We start from the raw sequence: 18,787 nt of genomic DNA, 5'->3' as shown, positions 1-18,787 counted from the left end.
GATTGAATTGCTTGAATAGACTAAATAGTGTTATTATATGCTATCCTTTTAGTTGCCAATGCAAAAAGGCTTTAGATAAGATAATAGAGAATTGAGGTTGTAATGACAACTAATGATGAGGATTCAGAGATAACAGAAATCAACCCAAATCAATGCATTAAATCTTCAAGCTGAAGAATGATACATTAATATCCAATACCACATTTAAAGATGTTTTAAACTTCCCCTTCACAAAACAGCCAAAAGCAAGCTCTCCACTGAGTCACAGATTCAGCTCACTGAGGAATCTTCCTCATATCCATGACAACTTCACATTTACTTTATACATGTCAGTTCTGGAAAGTCCTGTGTTATCTCATGGGGATGGAACCCAAAAGTATTCTTAATATATACATTACCTCCAAATCTATAATTTTTTTGCAGTGAACAATATTATTCTTTGTACCCTGTTAATCATCCATCTTCTATATGAAAATAAAAACTTTATAATCTTTTTTTGCTTGCCTCATAGAATTGTATTGCAGGAATCTCATTTACTTCATAACATTAAATAAAATGTTTATTAAACTTGCAAAGTAAGTATGATAGGAGACATTAGTCTCCTATCATCACTTGAAGTGAAAAAAAATTATTTCTAAAGGATCTATAATACAGTACTTGGATAGCGGTGGTTTAGGGAACCTTGTTTTTTAGAAATAATAGATGTGATAAAAAGAGTCCAGGGGAAATATCTTCTTGCTGACATGGCTATTTACACTGAGCTAAATTTAGAATTATGAGGATGCATAACAGACTCTCTTCCCTTGATCCTTTTAGTATATACACACACATACATGTACATATATGTGTGTGTATATGTTGACGTATACGTATATGAAAATATTTTGTTGATGTATACATATATCAAAGATTTTGTCTCCCAGTACACACAGAAAATATTCTTTAGGTATTTCATCACACAGTTTGGCTAAGTCCTAAGCTTCAGAACTAGTAAGTTGAAATGTATTCTTGGCATTTTCTTTTTTTTTAGTCCAAAGATCCTCCTGAGCTGCATCACCAGACTTGAAAGCCCAAAGCTTGTTCCAATGCTATGGGCTTAGGACAACACTGCTTCTCAAAGTCAGTGACACATTACATTTCCCTTAAGTTAATGCAGAAAAAAACATTAAAGGGTTACGCAGTTCATCAGTCTTCACATTAGATTCTTAAAAGAAAAAAATGTGCCATAGTGGAGTGGGTGCTGAAATTAACAGCAAAGTAAAACCATACAGTGCAGATTTTACCTGATTTGGGAGGTTTTGTTTGTTTGCTTGTGCTTGTTTTCAAGTTTTTTTGAAAATGTGCTTCTCACAAGAAATTGTGCAACATAAAAGACACAATCAAGATTCTCTAACCAAGAAAATGTCATTACACAGAAAAACTACAAGTACCTCTTCCAAAGTTGTGTCAGAAATGCCATAGCCAGTCACATGTAGATGCTGAAGGCTTTGATCTAAAGCTTGGAAAAGACCTTTAAAAGAGGTCTTATCTGCCCTTTCTGGGATCACATAGGTCAGCTCAGTTCCACTGTTATCTTTCAAGAAGGCTTCTGGAATGTGGGTCTGTACCAGAGAAGTGACCTGAACAATGTGCTCAGGGTCCTGGATTTCAAACACAGAGGGCTATAAAGAAAAAAGATAATCATGCAGAAAAAAAATAAATATTACCAGAAGTATTGGTCTCAATATTAGAATTCATGCAGGAAAATTTCCACTGATGAAACTGCATCACAGTTGGGATAAGAGACTACCTCCCAGGAATAAAGGACAGTGAGACAAGCCCATTTTCAGCTAAATACTGATACCATTTTCAAAGATGCCATTGTGTCCATCTAAATAGCAATAATTATACCATCCACCCAAAACAACCAAGGAAGCCAACAAAAACATGTTTTGCTCATTCTCTAATAATCATTTTACTAAACATATTACTTGCTGGCAGGAACATACATCTCCCTTAAAATGTACTTGGCAGGGACTCTCCAGTTCAGTACAGCACATTTTTAACTTACCTTTTTTATGAGTGTCAGACTGTGTCCCTGGCCATATGTCTCCCTCAGATAAGAGGGAGAGCCACAGCACCTCAGCTGGCCTCGCTGCAGGATGGCAATGCGATCACTGAGCACCTCAGCCTCGTCGAGATGGTGAGTGGTAAAGATCAGAGTGCAACCTGTATGGCAAAGATTGGTACATGTCCACAAAACCTGGTTTCTAGAGAAGCCCCTCACAAAGGTCCTTTAGCCTTAGGGAAACATATTTTCAGGACTCTTTAAAATCTTAACTACACAAACGAAATATGCTGTCAGAATCACAGATTGAGTTACATTCAGTTCTAAACTTACTTTGCCCTGTTTTATCCATAGCAAAGAGTATTAAGGCTTTAGAACCTCCGGCTGTTTTAAAAGCTTAAGAAATTCCTTAAAATGACATCGCAGCAGTGTCTCTCAATGGATCACTCAACATGAGTTATTACAGCTAATTGAGTGCTCACTAGCTGAAGAGTTTGCTTCCCACAATCAATTTTAGAATTAGTGTAGCAGACTGACGATGAATATATTTTAATTAGAAGTATATAAGCCTCTATGTACAGGTATATGCAAAATAGGAAATGGAAATCTGAAGGTAATTTTGGGAAGCCGAAGAAAGGGGAGAAACTTCAGGACAGGACTTAGGACTAAGCTCAGTCTTTAAGATTGGGTCTCTTTCTGTGCAATAGCAGATAACTCTTGTAATACCATTTGACTTGCCTTAAAGTTACCAAGAACAACTTAATGTTTCCTCAGAAATTAATGTATTCCGTTTCCGATAATATTTTGACTACACTTTGACTATCCAGTTTAAATTTATTGGAAAAAAAATCCAGAAAAGAAAATAAGAAGCAAACAATGCACATAAACTTTGTACCGGCTTTGTACTTCAGAAGAACATCCCAGATACTACGGCGAGAACATGGATCTACTCCACTGGTGGGCTCATCCAGAACAACTGTCTTTGAGTTTCCAATAAAGGAGATGGCAATTGACAACCTCCTTTTCATTCCCCCGGAAAGGGCTCCAACAGGTTTGTACTGATGCTGGCATAAATCCACATCTTCCAGAGCTCTGAAATAGGAATACAGAAATAGGACCAATTTTGAAAATGCTTTTCTAGTCACTTTCTGCCCACTCAGAGAACAAGTACTGAAAAGTCATTGTAAAAGGAAAGCGATAAAATCACTATCTCTGTCTGATGATATACTTTGGTATCAAAAACAAATAGGAAAAAAAATATCTACCTACAAAGCATAGAAGCTTATCATCCTCAGATGCACAGATTTTAAATGATATTTTAAAGGAAAATTTTAAATTAAAGATAATAAAATTAATACTAATTTTTCCAACTACTTCAGCAAACTACAGATTATTGCCCCACTAAATAATGATAAAGACTCCTAGTTTTGGGAAATAAACTGATTAGAGATCCCTGGGTAGAATAATACTATCTAATCAAATTTAATCTAATTCCTATGTTAAAGACTGGGAGATATCTTACACATGTTTCCAATTCAGCCCTCGCCCTTGCAAGATGTTGGTCTTGCATCTGAGCATGGTATGGAAACATGATTAATAAAGGCAACACTATAAGACCTTTAACTTATTTTTCATCACGCTGAGCATACAGTCACTGACCTAAGAGCTTTCAGCTGCTATCAGCTTGGCAAGAAAGACAAAGAAGGCTCAACAGTCCTAAGTTAAACTCCTGAATCATTTCAGTGAGTATGCAGTCTGTAAGCAATGCCATTTACCCTGAGAGAATCTCATTTTTAAGAAAACACATTTTAACAGCTGTTCTATAGATATATAGTGAGAAAAATTATTCTTAATCTCTTTAGAAGCCTGCTTTTTTAGCTAATAAAAAGCTTTTGCTTCATTCTTTTGTTGCTTTTCTAATTTCTCTGAAGTCTTTTGAAGCATTTGTTGTCTTTAAAAATAATTTTTCTTAGTAGCAAGGCCTGCAGAGTTCTGAGTGTTCTCATGTGCCATTAGTATGACAGGCTGCTGCTAGGATTACAACTCAGCAGACTAGGTACATTAAGATACAGAATGTTATTTTGCATCAATTTTAAACCATTTACTAAATTTGTTTTTTCTCTGTGGTTCTAGAGAATTCCTTCTGCTGTTTCTGGAGAGAACAGGGTGTCAACACCTGAGTTTGTTCAGATTCAAATTTAAAAGTAACAGGATTTTATGACTGCTACCAAACAGGAAAGCCACTTTGCCACAAATGCCTCTGCATATGCCTGATTGTACACTTAAGGAAGAGTCCCATCAGCTTGACATTTTTTTCCATTGAAGCATGGAAATGCCTAGTGTTTCGCAGAGTCTAGCATGAATCAGAAGGTAAACACAAACTATTAACACTGCCACACCGTTTGAAAAGCATATATTTTATTTCTGAAGTAGAACAAATGCAGTTTGCTATTAATGAACCAGATCTCAGCTTGTACAGTTTACTAGTTACTTTATAAACACTAGGAAAAATTAACATCTAGTCCTATATTGAAGAAGTATCAGCACAAAAATACTAGTAAATGTTTATCACCTGACAAGTGGCAAATCCTCAGAGTTTACGTCAGAGCTCTGACTTATTTTTGCTATTGTATTTTTCATTTTTAAACCTCATCATTTATTAAAAATATTTGAAGCTGGATGTGGCAAAGGAAACGAGGTGGCTTATTGAAAAATATTGTAGCAGTCACTGCCTTTACCTGGATTTCCTGGTTTTCTAAATTTCCTTCTGCTGCAAGTGAAGGAATAGAGGATAAGAAATGTATAAAGTCATTTTGTTGATTTATTTAAAAACTCGGGGTAAGCAGAGCAGTTTTCTTTCTATCTGCTTCTCCGTCAAGGATAGAGGTAAGGCAGACAGCATAAGGTGGAACCCCTGCAACTTTTACAAGGCTAAGCACCTCCACTCCAGTGAAAACATCATTATTTGATGGTTGTGTATACCAGGTTTTGAAAGAGTGACAGTTCCCTATACAAATATATTCATGTAATAGTTAGAGTCTAGGAAATTTATTTTCAAGTCATGATTACAGAACATGAAATGTGACAAAAACTCACAAAACCCTGCATCTTCCATTGTTTTTCCCTCGTAAGTTTTGTATTTTCTCTTTTTTATTTGGGTGGCTTGCAGCAGTCACTACCAATTTACTTGACAGATTTCAAGGAAAGGAAGGAAAACTCACCCACTGACTTGTTCATCCAACTGTTCTTTTGTCCACGCGGGTGCCTTCACGGACCCATAAAGCAGGAGATGCTCTCGCACCGTCAGCATGTTGAACAGGACGTCGTACTGGGGACAAACACCCAGCTCTGTCCTGATGGCAGCCAGCTCCGTCCGTATGTCCTTCCCGTCAACAATAATGGTGCCAGAGCTTGGTGGATACAGACCAGTCAACAGAGATCTGATATTAGGAAAGAAAATAAAAAATCAGCAAGATAACATGCAATGAGCTCATCATTTAGATATCCTGAGACATCCTTAAAGCAACACCAATTCAATCAAGTATAATTATAGAGACATGACTAATGTTTTGGGTTTGGATTTAGCTACTTTTTTCTTTTGATGGCTTTTTGGGTTTGGGGATTTTTTTGGTTGGTTTGTTTGTTGGTGTGCTTTTTGTTTTGTTTTTTGAACATGATCTCAAGAGTTCTTAATTGCCCTTCTTCCAGAGCATAATCTTTTTTTTTCCCCAGTCAAATCAAACAGGTGATTGTTTCCTTTTCCACATGGGTATTCTGTGAGGAGTATCCCCAGTTAGGTCCCATCCTGTGTCACTGGCTTGATGAAAGCTGATTATAGCTAACAGAAAGGTAGAAACATAAGCTTCTTAGTTGAGACATTTTTTAAGGTCATTTCTCATTTTATTGCTTAAATTTTTGATCAACTGCCAAGAAAGAAATCCCCTGCAACTTCTAGGGACAAAAACACCATAAAATTCCAAAAAAGAACACTCCTTCAAGATGTGTTCAACTCTCCATCCAGACATGCCCAAGTCCTGCTTAAGCTGTTCCTGGGATATCACATTATGATTCTAGTGGCACAGAGGACTCCGTTCTCTACTCATTACATTCCTTTTGTCGTAGATATGCAACCTTCACTTTCCATGTGCTTTGGGGAGTTTATCAAATATTTATTGGGGGGGGTGGGGGAAGCACAGCAAAGAGTTCACAAAATTTCAAACTGAAAAAGCATTGCTGAGATCAGAGTAATAGTATTAAAAGTCAGGCTTACATAACTGTTGTCTTTCCAGCTCCATTCGGTCCCAGGAGCGCTGTTATCTGGCCCTTATGGAAAGTGAGGTTGAGATCTTTAACAGCAGCCTTCTGACCATCCACATGCTCTTTGGTGAGGGACAGCAGCACAACACCAATGGTGGAGCCTCCTTCAGTGCAAGGGACTTTCCAGCCTTGAGCTGCGGGGTCTGTGTGGGGAAGAGCAGCGGAACGAGCACGTTGCTGTATCTAAAAATGTGTTTGTGCATAAAAGGAATAACAAAATAACTTCTGCTACCATTTACCATGGCCTAGAACAGATGTTCTAATTGACTGAACTGACACAAACTACTCTGAAATGAAAGGTACCATGACAATTTATATTTGCTAAGAATTTGGCCCATTTGTTACGCCGAGTTATGTGTATGTCTACATATGTCTTTATAAAGTCATAAAATAGTTGCTATATTTTATTTCTAGTAAAAAAATACAACATGACTTGATTTTTTTTATGCCTATAAGCATTAGAATGTTCTAACTGTGTAAGCTACTTCATATATGTCATCCAGTTTTAGGCACACAACATTGACATAACATTCACAGGCACAGGCAGTTAATCTTCTCAATTCCCCTCAGTCAACCAAGCAAAACAGATCTCTGAAACTATGCAGAGGAGCAGCCTAGTCCGAGCGTAATTCAAGGTGCTCAAGGCAAGCAGGTATCCAACAGTCTTCTTGCTGTGAGGTAACATCCTCAGGAAATTGAGGTGCCATCTGACACCAATGAAGTTGCCTTCCTTTCCATGTCAGGTTTGCACTACTTTCCAGCACAGTCAACCAGCAGCCCCATTACATTATTCATGTTTAATATTTTATTGACTCATTACTACTTAGAGATCTGGCAGTGACTGGGTTTATTTTATTTTTAAGCTAAGGCAAGCCAGATTGGAATGTTGGTCCAAAGAAACAAATGTTATGCCTGAGAATTATGAGAAGAGAGAATTATTCTTATGCATATACATACACATAAGATATTTATGGCTTATAGTTATATTATTTGCAATACTTTTACGTAAATAAAGTGCAAACATTACAAGAACAGAGAATTATCCTCTACATGAAAAGCTTGAATAATATAAATCAAATTATAAATTTAAAGAAAAACATAATTATTTCAAAGATTAGTTTGTTTAAACGGTGATTGAAGAAGTTGTTTTGCTGCTTTCACACTCAATTTTAAGCTTCTGTCAAAAATTCATTCTAAACTTGAGGTCGCTTGCTAGCAAGGTACTACCAGCAGTTGTGACACTACTGAGATCTCCCACCCATGCACCTCTCTTCTAGGAACCTTTCTGCTGTTCCCTAAATTTCCTTCCTTCAAATTAACAAAAAAGCATTCAAGTGCAGAGGGGTCTCAGACAGTGCAGCTCAGGGAAAACTCAAGAGGGAGGGCTCCAAGTTGCTTGCAAGCACTAAACTGATTACCCTGGGATTTCTCCAAAGGGGATCTCCAAGAGGGAGCACAGCGCCCTGGTCACAGCCAGCCCTGCTGCAGCTGTAGTTCCAGCTGGTAGGACCTACACTCCCAGCTCTTCCCTCACACACCTCTGATTTCCTAAATTTCCTCCGTGCCCCTGGGACCAGCCCCTTACCTGTGCTGTATGGAACAAGGGAAGAAATTGCCTGGAAACAAGTCACTTTGCTGTTCCTAGAAAATTCTTTGTGGCTGCATTTATCCCATTGTCAGTACAATAGCACACAATTCTTTTAAAGGACAGCAAGCTCCTTTGCTGCAGACAGTGCTACCATTCACACACAATTTGCTTTCAACTACATGACATGAGGAAATCACTTGAATAACTTGAGCCAGAAACCACACTAAAACTGGTCAGGCAGAGAAGTTTATGTCTTTGTTTTCTGCACATTATGTGCTGAACCCAGAAGGAAACACTGGAAATTTTCATTTTATGTAAGGACCAAACACAATTGTCTTAACAAAATGGAGTGGTTCCAAATTGCAGAAATTCAGACAAAACTCATACAACTAATTTTTCCACAGGTGTTAAAAATGAACCTCAAGACATTTTGAAGTCTTCTCCAATCTAGGAGACACCTGTATGTAAAAGTGCATCTTCTTCACCTATGCTGCAGACAACTGAATAATTTCTAAGATATTGTAACTCCCAAAATAAGTACAACAACCCATCATGTTGTTCTAAGGCCCAAGATGGAAAGCAGGTGAGAGTGTCTTACTCCTTCATTTCCAAAACCTAAATTAAATGTGGGATTGTGCTCAAAGGGACTGGAGAGGAAAAGGTAAAAAAATCTGAATGAATTGTAAGTAAGTGAACATATGTAGAAGAGCAGTGAAATTATCTCGAGGCTGAAAAAAAATTAGTTACAATAGCAGCTTTCTAGACAAAGGCTTTCTAGGCTAAGAAGTAGAGACAGAAAGAACAGTGATTATAGAAGAGGGACATTAGAAACAGAAGGTAAAGAAATGAACAAAGTTAATTTTTCCACTGAAACAAGAAGCAAATTTTTAAAAAATTTAATAAAGTCCGGCACGTTTGGGATTCATTGAGAGTACGAAAGGGTTCAGTGGCTTCCAAAAGATCCAAACAATCCAAAGTGGCAATACACTGGGAGAGGATGAACCCAAGAGATACTTATTTTACATCTTTCAAAGAGTTTGCTTAAATATTTCTGTTCAATAGTTTTCACAAAATAAATCAATCATTACAGGGGGTAGCAAAATGAAACACTTACTATATAATATTCACAGTATATACTACATAATGAAAGAGAGAAAGGGAAAAGATCTAAACATATAATACAGGACCAAGCAATGATAAAAGCAGATTAACTATGACTAGCATATCATTCAGAAAAAAAAGCCATTGTTCAAATTCTATTACTACAAACCTTTTTCTTGGAAGTTTTCATTGAAGAAAAACATATTAGAATTCAGATAATGTCTCTTGCTTCTCTCTGTACCACACAGGTTCTTCCAGTAGGAAACAGTAAAGGGAAAGCACCACCGGTTCTTCAACCCATATTTTCCTATGTTAGAATTATGATATAAACTGTTGAAAAATTTATAGTCATTTTGCATCTGTTTGTAGACTAAAATGTCCTATTATTGCTTACAATGAGTCAGTTACGCCATTTAATTAGCCCCAATACATTTCTTTACTTAAAAATTTTAATAAAGTGTAAAAAAGTCATTTGGTCATAAAACCAGGTCCTTCCATAAAATAATCAAGCCTCACTGATGTTTTACCCCACCTCCAAATCAGCTTCAAAGTGTAACAGAATCATAGACCTATAATAATCTTGCAACCCATAGGGAAGAAAATTCACCAAATAGCATGCCAAGAGAAAGAGCCTTTTTTTAAATTATAAAAATAGTCCATTGCACCAGTTCTTCCATTAATATCTGCAACACTCAACCAAATCAGCCACCAAAAGAAACACTTATTGTGGCACATAAACAAAAAGGGCAAAAACACAATCCTGTGTACAAACTAATCTTTGGCAGTGCCTGATCTTTTCTGGCATTACTTACCCATCACATAATACACACTCTCTCTGCTTGGAGTGTCATTACGTGGACACTGAAGTGCAAGTGTCAATTGAAGATAAAGTTTTTTTAAATTCAATTGCATATTCCACTCACCCCTATCTTTCAAGGCAAAATTTAATTTTAATTTAATAAACAAAGAAATATAAAGTAGCCAGAAGAAAAAGCGACATATGCAAATCAGAGGAAAGGTAAATCATCAGAGGAAAGGTAAAACATACAGTGAGGCATGAGGCCATGATTAAAAATACATCAATCAACTCAATAAGACTTATAAAACTTGGTTAATGAAAAAATTTAAATAACCACACCACTACTTTCTGAAAATATACTTGAAAATGAATTTGTTTTCTCTATACACTGGACCGTGGACTGATTGGGAACAAGATACAATGACTGTGCCGTCTGAAGTTTTTTTGATCTGAAAACATGCTGTTGTTCATGGGTTTCAGCCCAAGTACTGAGAGGAGATTCACCATTTTTCCAGGAAATTTTGCTTCTAGACTAAGCTCTCTTACTGCAAAGATCCAATAAATTCCTAATTCTATCAAATATTTGTCCTACCCATCAGCAAACAAAAGATATTTCATGTCTGGCTACAAATTCTAGTCCATGTGTTAGCACTACTCAGTATTCATGTATTTAGGAAGATGTTGTTTCCCAGTCCCTAAAGAAAGTCAGCAGTTTTGCACAACAGAACCATAACTCAGAAAAATACATATTTTTGTTTTATTTGCATGAAACCAAGAAAGACAATGCCACAATAAGTGTTTCCTATGGTGACTGAATGTTTACATTGTGAAGACATTAATGGATGAATAATATTAAATAAATTCTTCAAAAACATGAAATAAGAACAAGCCCATGGTCTTACCAGGAAAAATATTGCTGAAATACCAGCCACCAACAAAATATAAAATGGAGTCAAAGAACATCATCCAGCACATCCATCCAAAGGTCATGTATCCTCCTTGTGCCGTTGACTGGTGCACATTATCCCACTGAATTCCTGGTAGTAATAATAATGATTTTTTTAAAGGTCAAAGCTAGATCAACACAGCATTAAAGATCACAAACACATCAACTTCTGGGCCTTTAAGCACTGGCACAAGACAAACCATAGCTAATAACAGTAATCCTAATGAACAGAAAAAAATTTCTATGCCTCTACAAGCCTGTGTTTAGAACAGCAGGTGACACTGCTGCTGGGAAAATGTAGAGAAGATGTTGAAAGGGTTGTTTATGAAGTTTTAGCTGGCCCTTAATTTGGCAAAAGAAAAAGAACTACAACACTGACAAAATGAATCAGTCTCTAAGCCACTCTGCTAATATAAAGAAAAGGATTACACAAAGTTTAATGTAATTTCTATAATGCTAAATCTGGAGAGTTAAATCTGTGAAATCTAACTAAGAAGCATAGTGTACATTTACTGCATTTAGAAGTAAACATGAATGAACTCACTGAATAATTGATTCATAAGATTATTACATTGCAGAAGACACTAAAGGAAAAAAGAAGGTGCAAACACTACTGCTACAGAAACCTACCATTCTGCTAAATGGAAAACAAGACTAACAAAGTTGTAAATTTATTTTTAAAATTGCATTTTTTAAACTGCAAATGCTACTTTGTTTGCAGCACAGTGGATCACGATATTGCTTCTACAATTCTTTTTCCACAATTGTCAAGGAAAGTTGTTTCTCCCAAAACACATTTTGCCCTTCCTTCAATAAAGATGAGTCATTTTGATGAAGCGTCTGGTGGGAAATTTAAGTAATATATTCTGCAACTGTCTCTTCCACTCTTAAAAACTGTTGTACCATTATGACAATTTTTCAGTAATTTGAAACATCCACTGTCATGTATATTGTTCTTGCCATAACAGTAAAAAGAAAAGGATTGCATCCATTAATATACCTGAACTTTATCCAGCTTATTAATTTATTAGAGATTTTTTCAGAACAGATTGAAAAACATTTTCAACTCTAGTTTTTGAAATAATAATTACAAAGCTTTTCTCCTAACCAAAGACCTTACCTATTTCTTGGCCCTCAAAATATGTAATGAAAAATATTCCTTGCCCAAAGGCAGTTGTAGACAGAAGACACTGCAACATCAGAGGAGAAAGAGTATGTGAACATCAAATAAAAACATGCTCTTAACAAGTTCCATGAAATAAAATATATTGTGATACTAAAATCAAGCACAAACTAAGTAGACCTTATTTTTCCTCCACACAGGCTAATGGTTGCTATTTAATTTTATGTTTTAACCATACTTCCCGACAAACCTTAGTAGTATTTGCTCCACCTAACAGAGCTCCACTGACCTAGTTATTAATGCTGGAAAGTGTTATTTTATCTGACCAAATGACACTGAAAAAATGAGCATTTTTTAACAATGTATTAATCATTCCACCAGCCTAATTTAGTGGGTTATTTTGAAATAGTGAAGCCATAATGTGCGAAATATGGTTTTCTTTATATGACGGTGATACTTGATGTCACATTCAGGGATGTGGTATTTTAGAACAGTACAAAGACATAAAACAGGCTATAGAATACATAGAACAGGAAAGGACTTGAAAGAACCTACATCAGAGAAACACATACCTCAGATTAGATGGTTGGACAAATTTCTGATATATTCTCAAATTATATTAACAGGAAATGATTTACTAGTTTTTTTCCAAACAAATAACAACTTTGAGAAGTGAAATGTCATCAGCTGATCTTGAAAATTCACCAATGTTACAAATATTTTGAAGTCAAGACATTAAGAGAACTCATGAGTATAAGGAATGCAACTTCCTGATATTTTCTGTAGATTTACAAAATTGCTCTGGCACATTATTTTTCACTCCTTTCTACCTTCTGAATATTTTCTCAGTTGGAGATTTATTAGTGTGATTTATTTCCAATAATCATAAAAGCAAACAGAAACGTGGGAAAAAAGAAATACATTATGGTCTGAAGTTTTGAAACTATAGAAATTCACAGCGTAGTTGGAGGAGAAAAATTAGAAAAGAAGAAATGTTTACCATTATAATCTGGTTGGTGAAACTCAGCTGGTTCTGCAAGACCAACAAAACTATGTAGGGTAAAAAGCTGATCATGTAGACAAGGCTGGCACACAGAGCTGCTGTATCGGCGCTGCTGAAGAACGCTCCCAAAAAGTAGCTTAACATGATGACTGTAACTCCAAATTCCAGGAGAAAAAGGTAGATAAGGAAGCCATTGCTATAAGCAAAGATACCACTTGCTTTCAAAATGATGGCCAGAGCACAGCTGCTTACTGTGAGCACAATGACATTCTCCAAAAACCAAGCAAAGAAATGAATGGCTGGATACACACCCATTGTCTTCATATACTGTAGGACAACAGAGCATAGAGAGCTGAAGTCAGGAAAAAAACTTCCTTTTCCTTTTTCCTTTTTAAGCAAAACATTTTGTCACTGAGACACTACCATCTTCCCAAAGGATTTCATCTTCCCCTCAAATTTCTTGTTTCTTTGCCCTTGTGCTGTGCTCTCTCCTGGATCAGACATGTTATTGAGCAGGGCGGGCTCTGAGATTATCACACATAAGCACAAGGAATCACCATGCTAACCTAAACTCTCTTTTGCATAGGGTTTTAAAAACAGATGTCATATTACTGATTCTTCCAGCTAGGATTTTGCCTTTTTGTAATCTAAAAAGTACTGAGAATATCCATAGCAATATATATACAAATATTTTTTTCTCAGCCTGTTACTCTTCTGAAAGAGGTATACAGTTTGTAACCTTTATGTATTACCTGGCAAATAAAAAATTAGCCAGGTATGAAGTACATCCCTCTTTTTCTAAAAATGTGCTTTTGGATACAAGCTAATAAAACTTTTGAAGCTGTTCTCATAAGACCTTCAAAATTAATATTAAGGTGATTTAATATTTTGGAGCATTAAAAAAGTTTACCTTACAACAGAATGATTAGAGAAATTAGATAATTCCTTAATAATTCCCTAAATTAAAAATTATACTCAAGCAGTAATTGGGCTGATACAATGAAATCAGTGTATTGCTTTAAAAAGTGTATTTATCCCTATATAAAACATATCACAAGGACCCTGTCCTTCCAAATGCTTAGCACCTGTGAAGACTAGCTGTTGATAGGAGCAAATAATTGCCTCCCTTTTTTTGGCAGGCAATTATTTCTGATAATTACACAGTTTATAACAAACCCTTAACTTATTTTAGGTAGTTTTATCATTGCTGACTACATAGAGCAAAATATGAAAAAGAATCCAAAACAAAAATCATTCTAATCACAACGCCTTCCCAAATAACACTTTCCAGCTTCAACTTTTGCTTGTTGCTTTTTGTCTCATGGACAATATTTGCATACTGATGCTCAAATAATGTTTTGAAACTGAGTTGGCAGTTAGAACTAGAGCCTACTGCCCAGAGGAAACAAGTGAAAACAAAGCCATCTGAATTATGAGTACTTAAAAGTACCTCACAAATTTTGTATTTCAGTGCACCTAAATTAATAAATTTTCTTTTCAGAGGTTAATTTGCCTCTTACCTCTTCAAGATGAATTTCTCTTTCATAAACCAGCTTACGAACCATACCAGCAACTGAAACCATCCATGTTAACATCATCATAAGTGGGAAAAAAAACCCTATGTTGTTCAAGAATCTATGAAAGAACAAATATGAAGAGTTGTCAGCCCACAAAGGTAAATTATTTTCTAGCAGAATGTTAATGGGTTAATACTGGAACTGTTCTCAAAATAACATCTGACATGAACAATAAAATTTATTCCTCATCTGGTTAGAATTACTTTTTTTTTTAATGTAACAAGATAAATGCATGCACTGGTACAATATTATTGTACTAATTTTATATATTATAGTATTTTATACCATACAGCTGATATAATTACTCTTTAGGGCTCCATTCAAAGCCAAACAAAATTCAGATTTGTGTCAATGGCAAAATAATATATTTGGACATCGAGGAATAACATGACTCAGTCAATTTTTACTCCACTTTAACAAATTAGTTACCACTGCCTAATTTTTAAATCTAATAGTTGGGATGTTTTGATGATTTTACAGAGAACAACCCTACACTTTTGCTTCATCAACTTCACCCTTCAAGCAACCAATTAAAGTTTGTGTACAGGACAACTACAGATTTAAAAGGGATCTCTTACAATAATTTAATTGCACACTATGTTGACACAGCCACTGTCCAGCAGACTACTCCGCACTATGGCTGCAAGCATTTTGTAAGGGGTTTTTTGCCAGACAAACATTGTTCAACATGTTATGTTAAACACAGCTGCTGGGCAGTAATTGCTATGCTGTAATACTCTGGCATTGGATGTACTTGGTCAAGACTGTGCAGAGATATATATTCACCCACTGAAAAGTGGGAACATACTAGGATTCCAAGTTCTCTAGAACTAATCTAACAAGGATAATCATCAAATTTAAAAGCTGAAATTTTACTTACAGATCACTGGTGTGGCAAGGGTAAGGCATGGCTTGCACCTGAATTGCTGTCTCTGAGGTGTCTGTCCCAGTCTGTGCTGAAATAATTGCCCTTTCAATCATATCTTGAAGAGGAATAAAGACATGGTTGTATTTAAACCCATCAGCTGGCAACTTGTGGGGATGGGATTTCCATGTTGGATTTTTAATCAAATCTGTTCTCATGCTGTAGAGAACACTAGTTCTAATTGTATATGAAATGTGTCTTGGAAGGAGACTGCTAGAATCTTGCTTCTTGTCCTCTGGTGTACTGAAGATGATACCTGACACGAGAAGAAAGGAAGCTTCATAATTAAGCTTATATAATTTATGCTATTTCCATAGCTAACTCATGGCTAATTATCATGTGATATAGGATGCATTAATCTGTCACAGCAGGCCTCCAAACTTTCTTGATTCCAAGCCCAAAAATGGCAGGTTTCAGAGACACATTTTTCACTTTCATGAATATGAAATGTAAAAGATGATTCACATGATAAATGGGTTCGTAAAAATCATTTTTATCTGAGGTGATTTGTCTTTTTCTGAGCTGCAGTTTTTTCTTTGCATCCACATTTAGCCCTTTTTGGAGGACTGATATCAGTTCCACAGCAGAAGCAGCAGCCATAAAATTTGTGCATCAAAGCATCAACAGCTTTCATAAGCAGATGACAAAGTAAACAGCACCAACCCACTAAAATTTATTCTGATATTAATATTCAAGTCAATTGCAGAAGTTCTAGTCTAGCACAGCAGAATTTGCATGTTTGTTTTCTCTAGCCCTGTATAAAGGAAAGGAAACCCCAACCAAACCGATGAAAGCATAATATGTAGCTGTAAAGATGAAGCCAAATTCATGAAACTGCTTGTGTTCTCTTTTTGTGTTATCCAGACTTTTTAGGATTTCCTGATAAATGCTAAATGTTGCCCTTTTCTTCCTTGGGAAAAGGAAGAGATATCTTACCTACCAGCTGGTTCTCTGAAATATAATAAAATACAGAATACTGTCGCAGACATGTTTTATGAAAAATTCTTTTGTTAGGATCTTTTCTCCTGAGAAGCTAAGAAGCTTCAGCTTCTCCATGTTTTGCTGTTTTGGAATGTGATTTGGAGAATTGTTTACCCAGCATGTGAAATTGTTTTTACTTGATGGCCAATGACAGCCACCTGTGTCGAGGCTGTGAGCAGTCACAAGATTTTATTATCATTCCTTTCTATTCCTTGCTAGCCTTCTGATGAAATCTTTTCTTCTATTCTTTTAGTATAGTTCTAATATATAATTTTCTTTTAATATAATATATATCATAAAATAATAAATCAGCCTTGTGAAACATGAAGTTAAGATTCTCATCTCTTCCTATGTCGAGACTGCCTGCAAATTCAGCAGAATACTTTACTGCAAACCTGATCTCATTTTTCCATTTACACAAACAGTTGATTTTCTAAGACATTCCATGAAGCTATGAAGGCTCTGAAGACCACAAAAAAGAAAGGAAAATTCAATTCCAGTTTAACATCTTTCATTGGAAAGCAATGTATGACTACATCAGAGCATATAACATTGACATGTTGGACATATTACGTTCCTTAGAACTCCATCTTCTTGATGTCTAATAACATGAGGAGATAATAAGGCCAAAGTACTGAAAAATACACAAAATGTCTTGACTTAGAATATGACCCTTCCCTAGGTAAGTGGAAGAAAAATGAAACTATAATTTGATCATTCAGTTTTCTGAGGGCCAAGACTTATCTGTCTGTTTCTTTCCTTAGAGAGACAAATAGTTTGCCTTCTCCAAAGCACTCCAAAAAATTTTCCTTGTCTCAAGGTATAGCCTGTTTGTTTCATATTGATAGAGGGTGGAAATTGCCAGGGTACTGTGCAGATCACAGAACAAGCATGAGATTCCAGACTGAACGGTTTGCTTCTTAACAAGTGCTTTCTCATGTCTTCTGTTATACACTTTACAGGCATAAGGGGGACAAAAAAAATCCAAAAAGACAGAGGGAAAATGTTGTGGAACACTTTTTATAGACTTAAGGAGGCCTCTATTTTGGAAATACTACATGCAATCTACAACATTTTCTGCAAGACAAGAGGATATGTTAAGGGATAAGAATTTTTGCCTTTTAAAATCTATTGTAAAATTAATTGATTCTCAGCAATAAGCATAATAATGCAGGAAAAAAAGCATAATCCCAAGGAAGAAAATAATTCCTTAAGAACTTATTTACTCTGAATAAACAAGCAAATTTCTCTGAGGGGTTGGTTTAAGAGTAAATCTTAAAAAATCCCCTTCCTTTCCTCCTTTTTGAAAAGTCAAGAATAGAAAAAATATATTTTGAAAGGAAGTAAACTAGATAACCTTGGCATCTTGTTACGTTTCCTCAATATTCCACATTTTTTTTATCTTTTTCTTCTTTAAATATTTATGACTATTCTTTTAAACATTTTGATACAAATAAGATTCATTCATTTGGCCATTCCAAAGTTAAAACAATATAATTAGTCTTTTCAGCTTACATTACAGCATTCAAATATGCTTTATGTTGACTGTATTATATGTGATTTAATGTGTTCTTTGAAACTGTGTGACCTTTACCTACCTTATCAATAAACACAGACAACAAATACAAAGTCTGAAATTTTCTGTAAAAATACATTTCACATATGGTACTTACTAGCCAAAAGATTATTTTCCTGCATGAGTTCATGAGCCTTCTCCTCCAATTTCTCTATAGAGTCAAAAGGTTGGAACCGGTCCAGTAACACGCAGGAAGAGATATTCACAACAAGCTGTGTCAACAGGTCAATCTGTTTACTTGCTGAGCTGTTAAGCATCTTGCTCGTCATAGTTTCTAAGATGAGGGAACAAATTGAACTTGCTTAGTTTCAATGATCAGAACAGAAAGGTGTGTTGTCACTTGTACATCCTATAAGAGTAAATCCTCATTTTACTTAAAAAAAAAAAAATTAAAAGAAATAGGAATTTTTGCGTGAACTTGTGGAAGTGCAGTTCATGTTTCAGTGGCTTTTACAAGGCCTCAGCTACACTTTCCTTCCATTTCAGAGGAATAAAAATGTAACAAATTCTAGCAAAGTCCTAAAAAGAGCCCACACCCTTGAACCATTTCTTACATTTCCATAGCTACTCCCACAAATACAAGGGAATTGCTGATCTTCAGATATCATAATACATAATACATAATCTCTCATTTAGCAACATAATATTTAGTTCTTTTCTCCTTGATATTGTGAATATTTCAAAAACCATGCTAAATAGAGCATAAGCATTTTGACAGGAGTCCTACATTTAAAAGAATCTGAAAAAAAGCCTAATAATCCCTTCATTTTTACTAGGGATCCAGGAGGAGCAATTACCTCAATC

The 18,787-nt window shown here is 35.6% G+C and overlaps 1 protein-coding gene across 1 annotated transcript in view; it reads right to left on the bottom strand.

The window, feature by feature from the left end:
• Nucleotides 1-18,787, bottom strand: part of ABCA13 (ATP binding cassette subfamily A member 13) — a 175,969-nt gene that overhangs the window by 91,691 nt on the left and 65,491 nt on the right. The window contains exons 24-35 of the mRNA XM_059479845.1: nucleotides 18,081-18,257; nucleotides 15,382-15,682; nucleotides 14,445-14,559; nucleotides 12,922-13,251; nucleotides 11,919-11,988; nucleotides 10,755-10,889; nucleotides 9,223-9,360; nucleotides 6,318-6,507; nucleotides 5,269-5,487; nucleotides 2,943-3,139; nucleotides 2,051-2,208; nucleotides 1,431-1,661 (exon numbers count right to left, since the gene is read on the bottom strand). Of these exons, the coding sequence (XP_059335828.1) occupies nucleotides 1,431-1,661; nucleotides 2,051-2,208; nucleotides 2,943-3,139; nucleotides 5,269-5,487; nucleotides 6,318-6,507; nucleotides 9,223-9,360; nucleotides 10,755-10,889; nucleotides 11,919-11,988; nucleotides 12,922-13,251; nucleotides 14,445-14,559; nucleotides 15,382-15,682; nucleotides 18,081-18,257 (2,261 nt within the window). The remainder of the gene's footprint in view (nucleotides 1-1,430; nucleotides 1,662-2,050; nucleotides 2,209-2,942; nucleotides 3,140-5,268; nucleotides 5,488-6,317; nucleotides 6,508-9,222; nucleotides 9,361-10,754; nucleotides 10,890-11,918; nucleotides 11,989-12,921; nucleotides 13,252-14,444; nucleotides 14,560-15,381; nucleotides 15,683-18,080; nucleotides 18,258-18,787) is intronic.

This window comes from Ammospiza nelsoni, chromosome 1, assembly GCF_027579445.1.
Source record: "Ammospiza nelsoni isolate bAmmNel1 chromosome 1, bAmmNel1.pri, whole genome shotgun sequence".
Taxonomy (NCBI): Eukaryota; Metazoa; Chordata; class Aves; order Passeriformes; family Passerellidae; genus Ammospiza; species Ammospiza nelsoni.
This window is presented reverse-complemented; position numbering and strand designations above follow the sequence as displayed.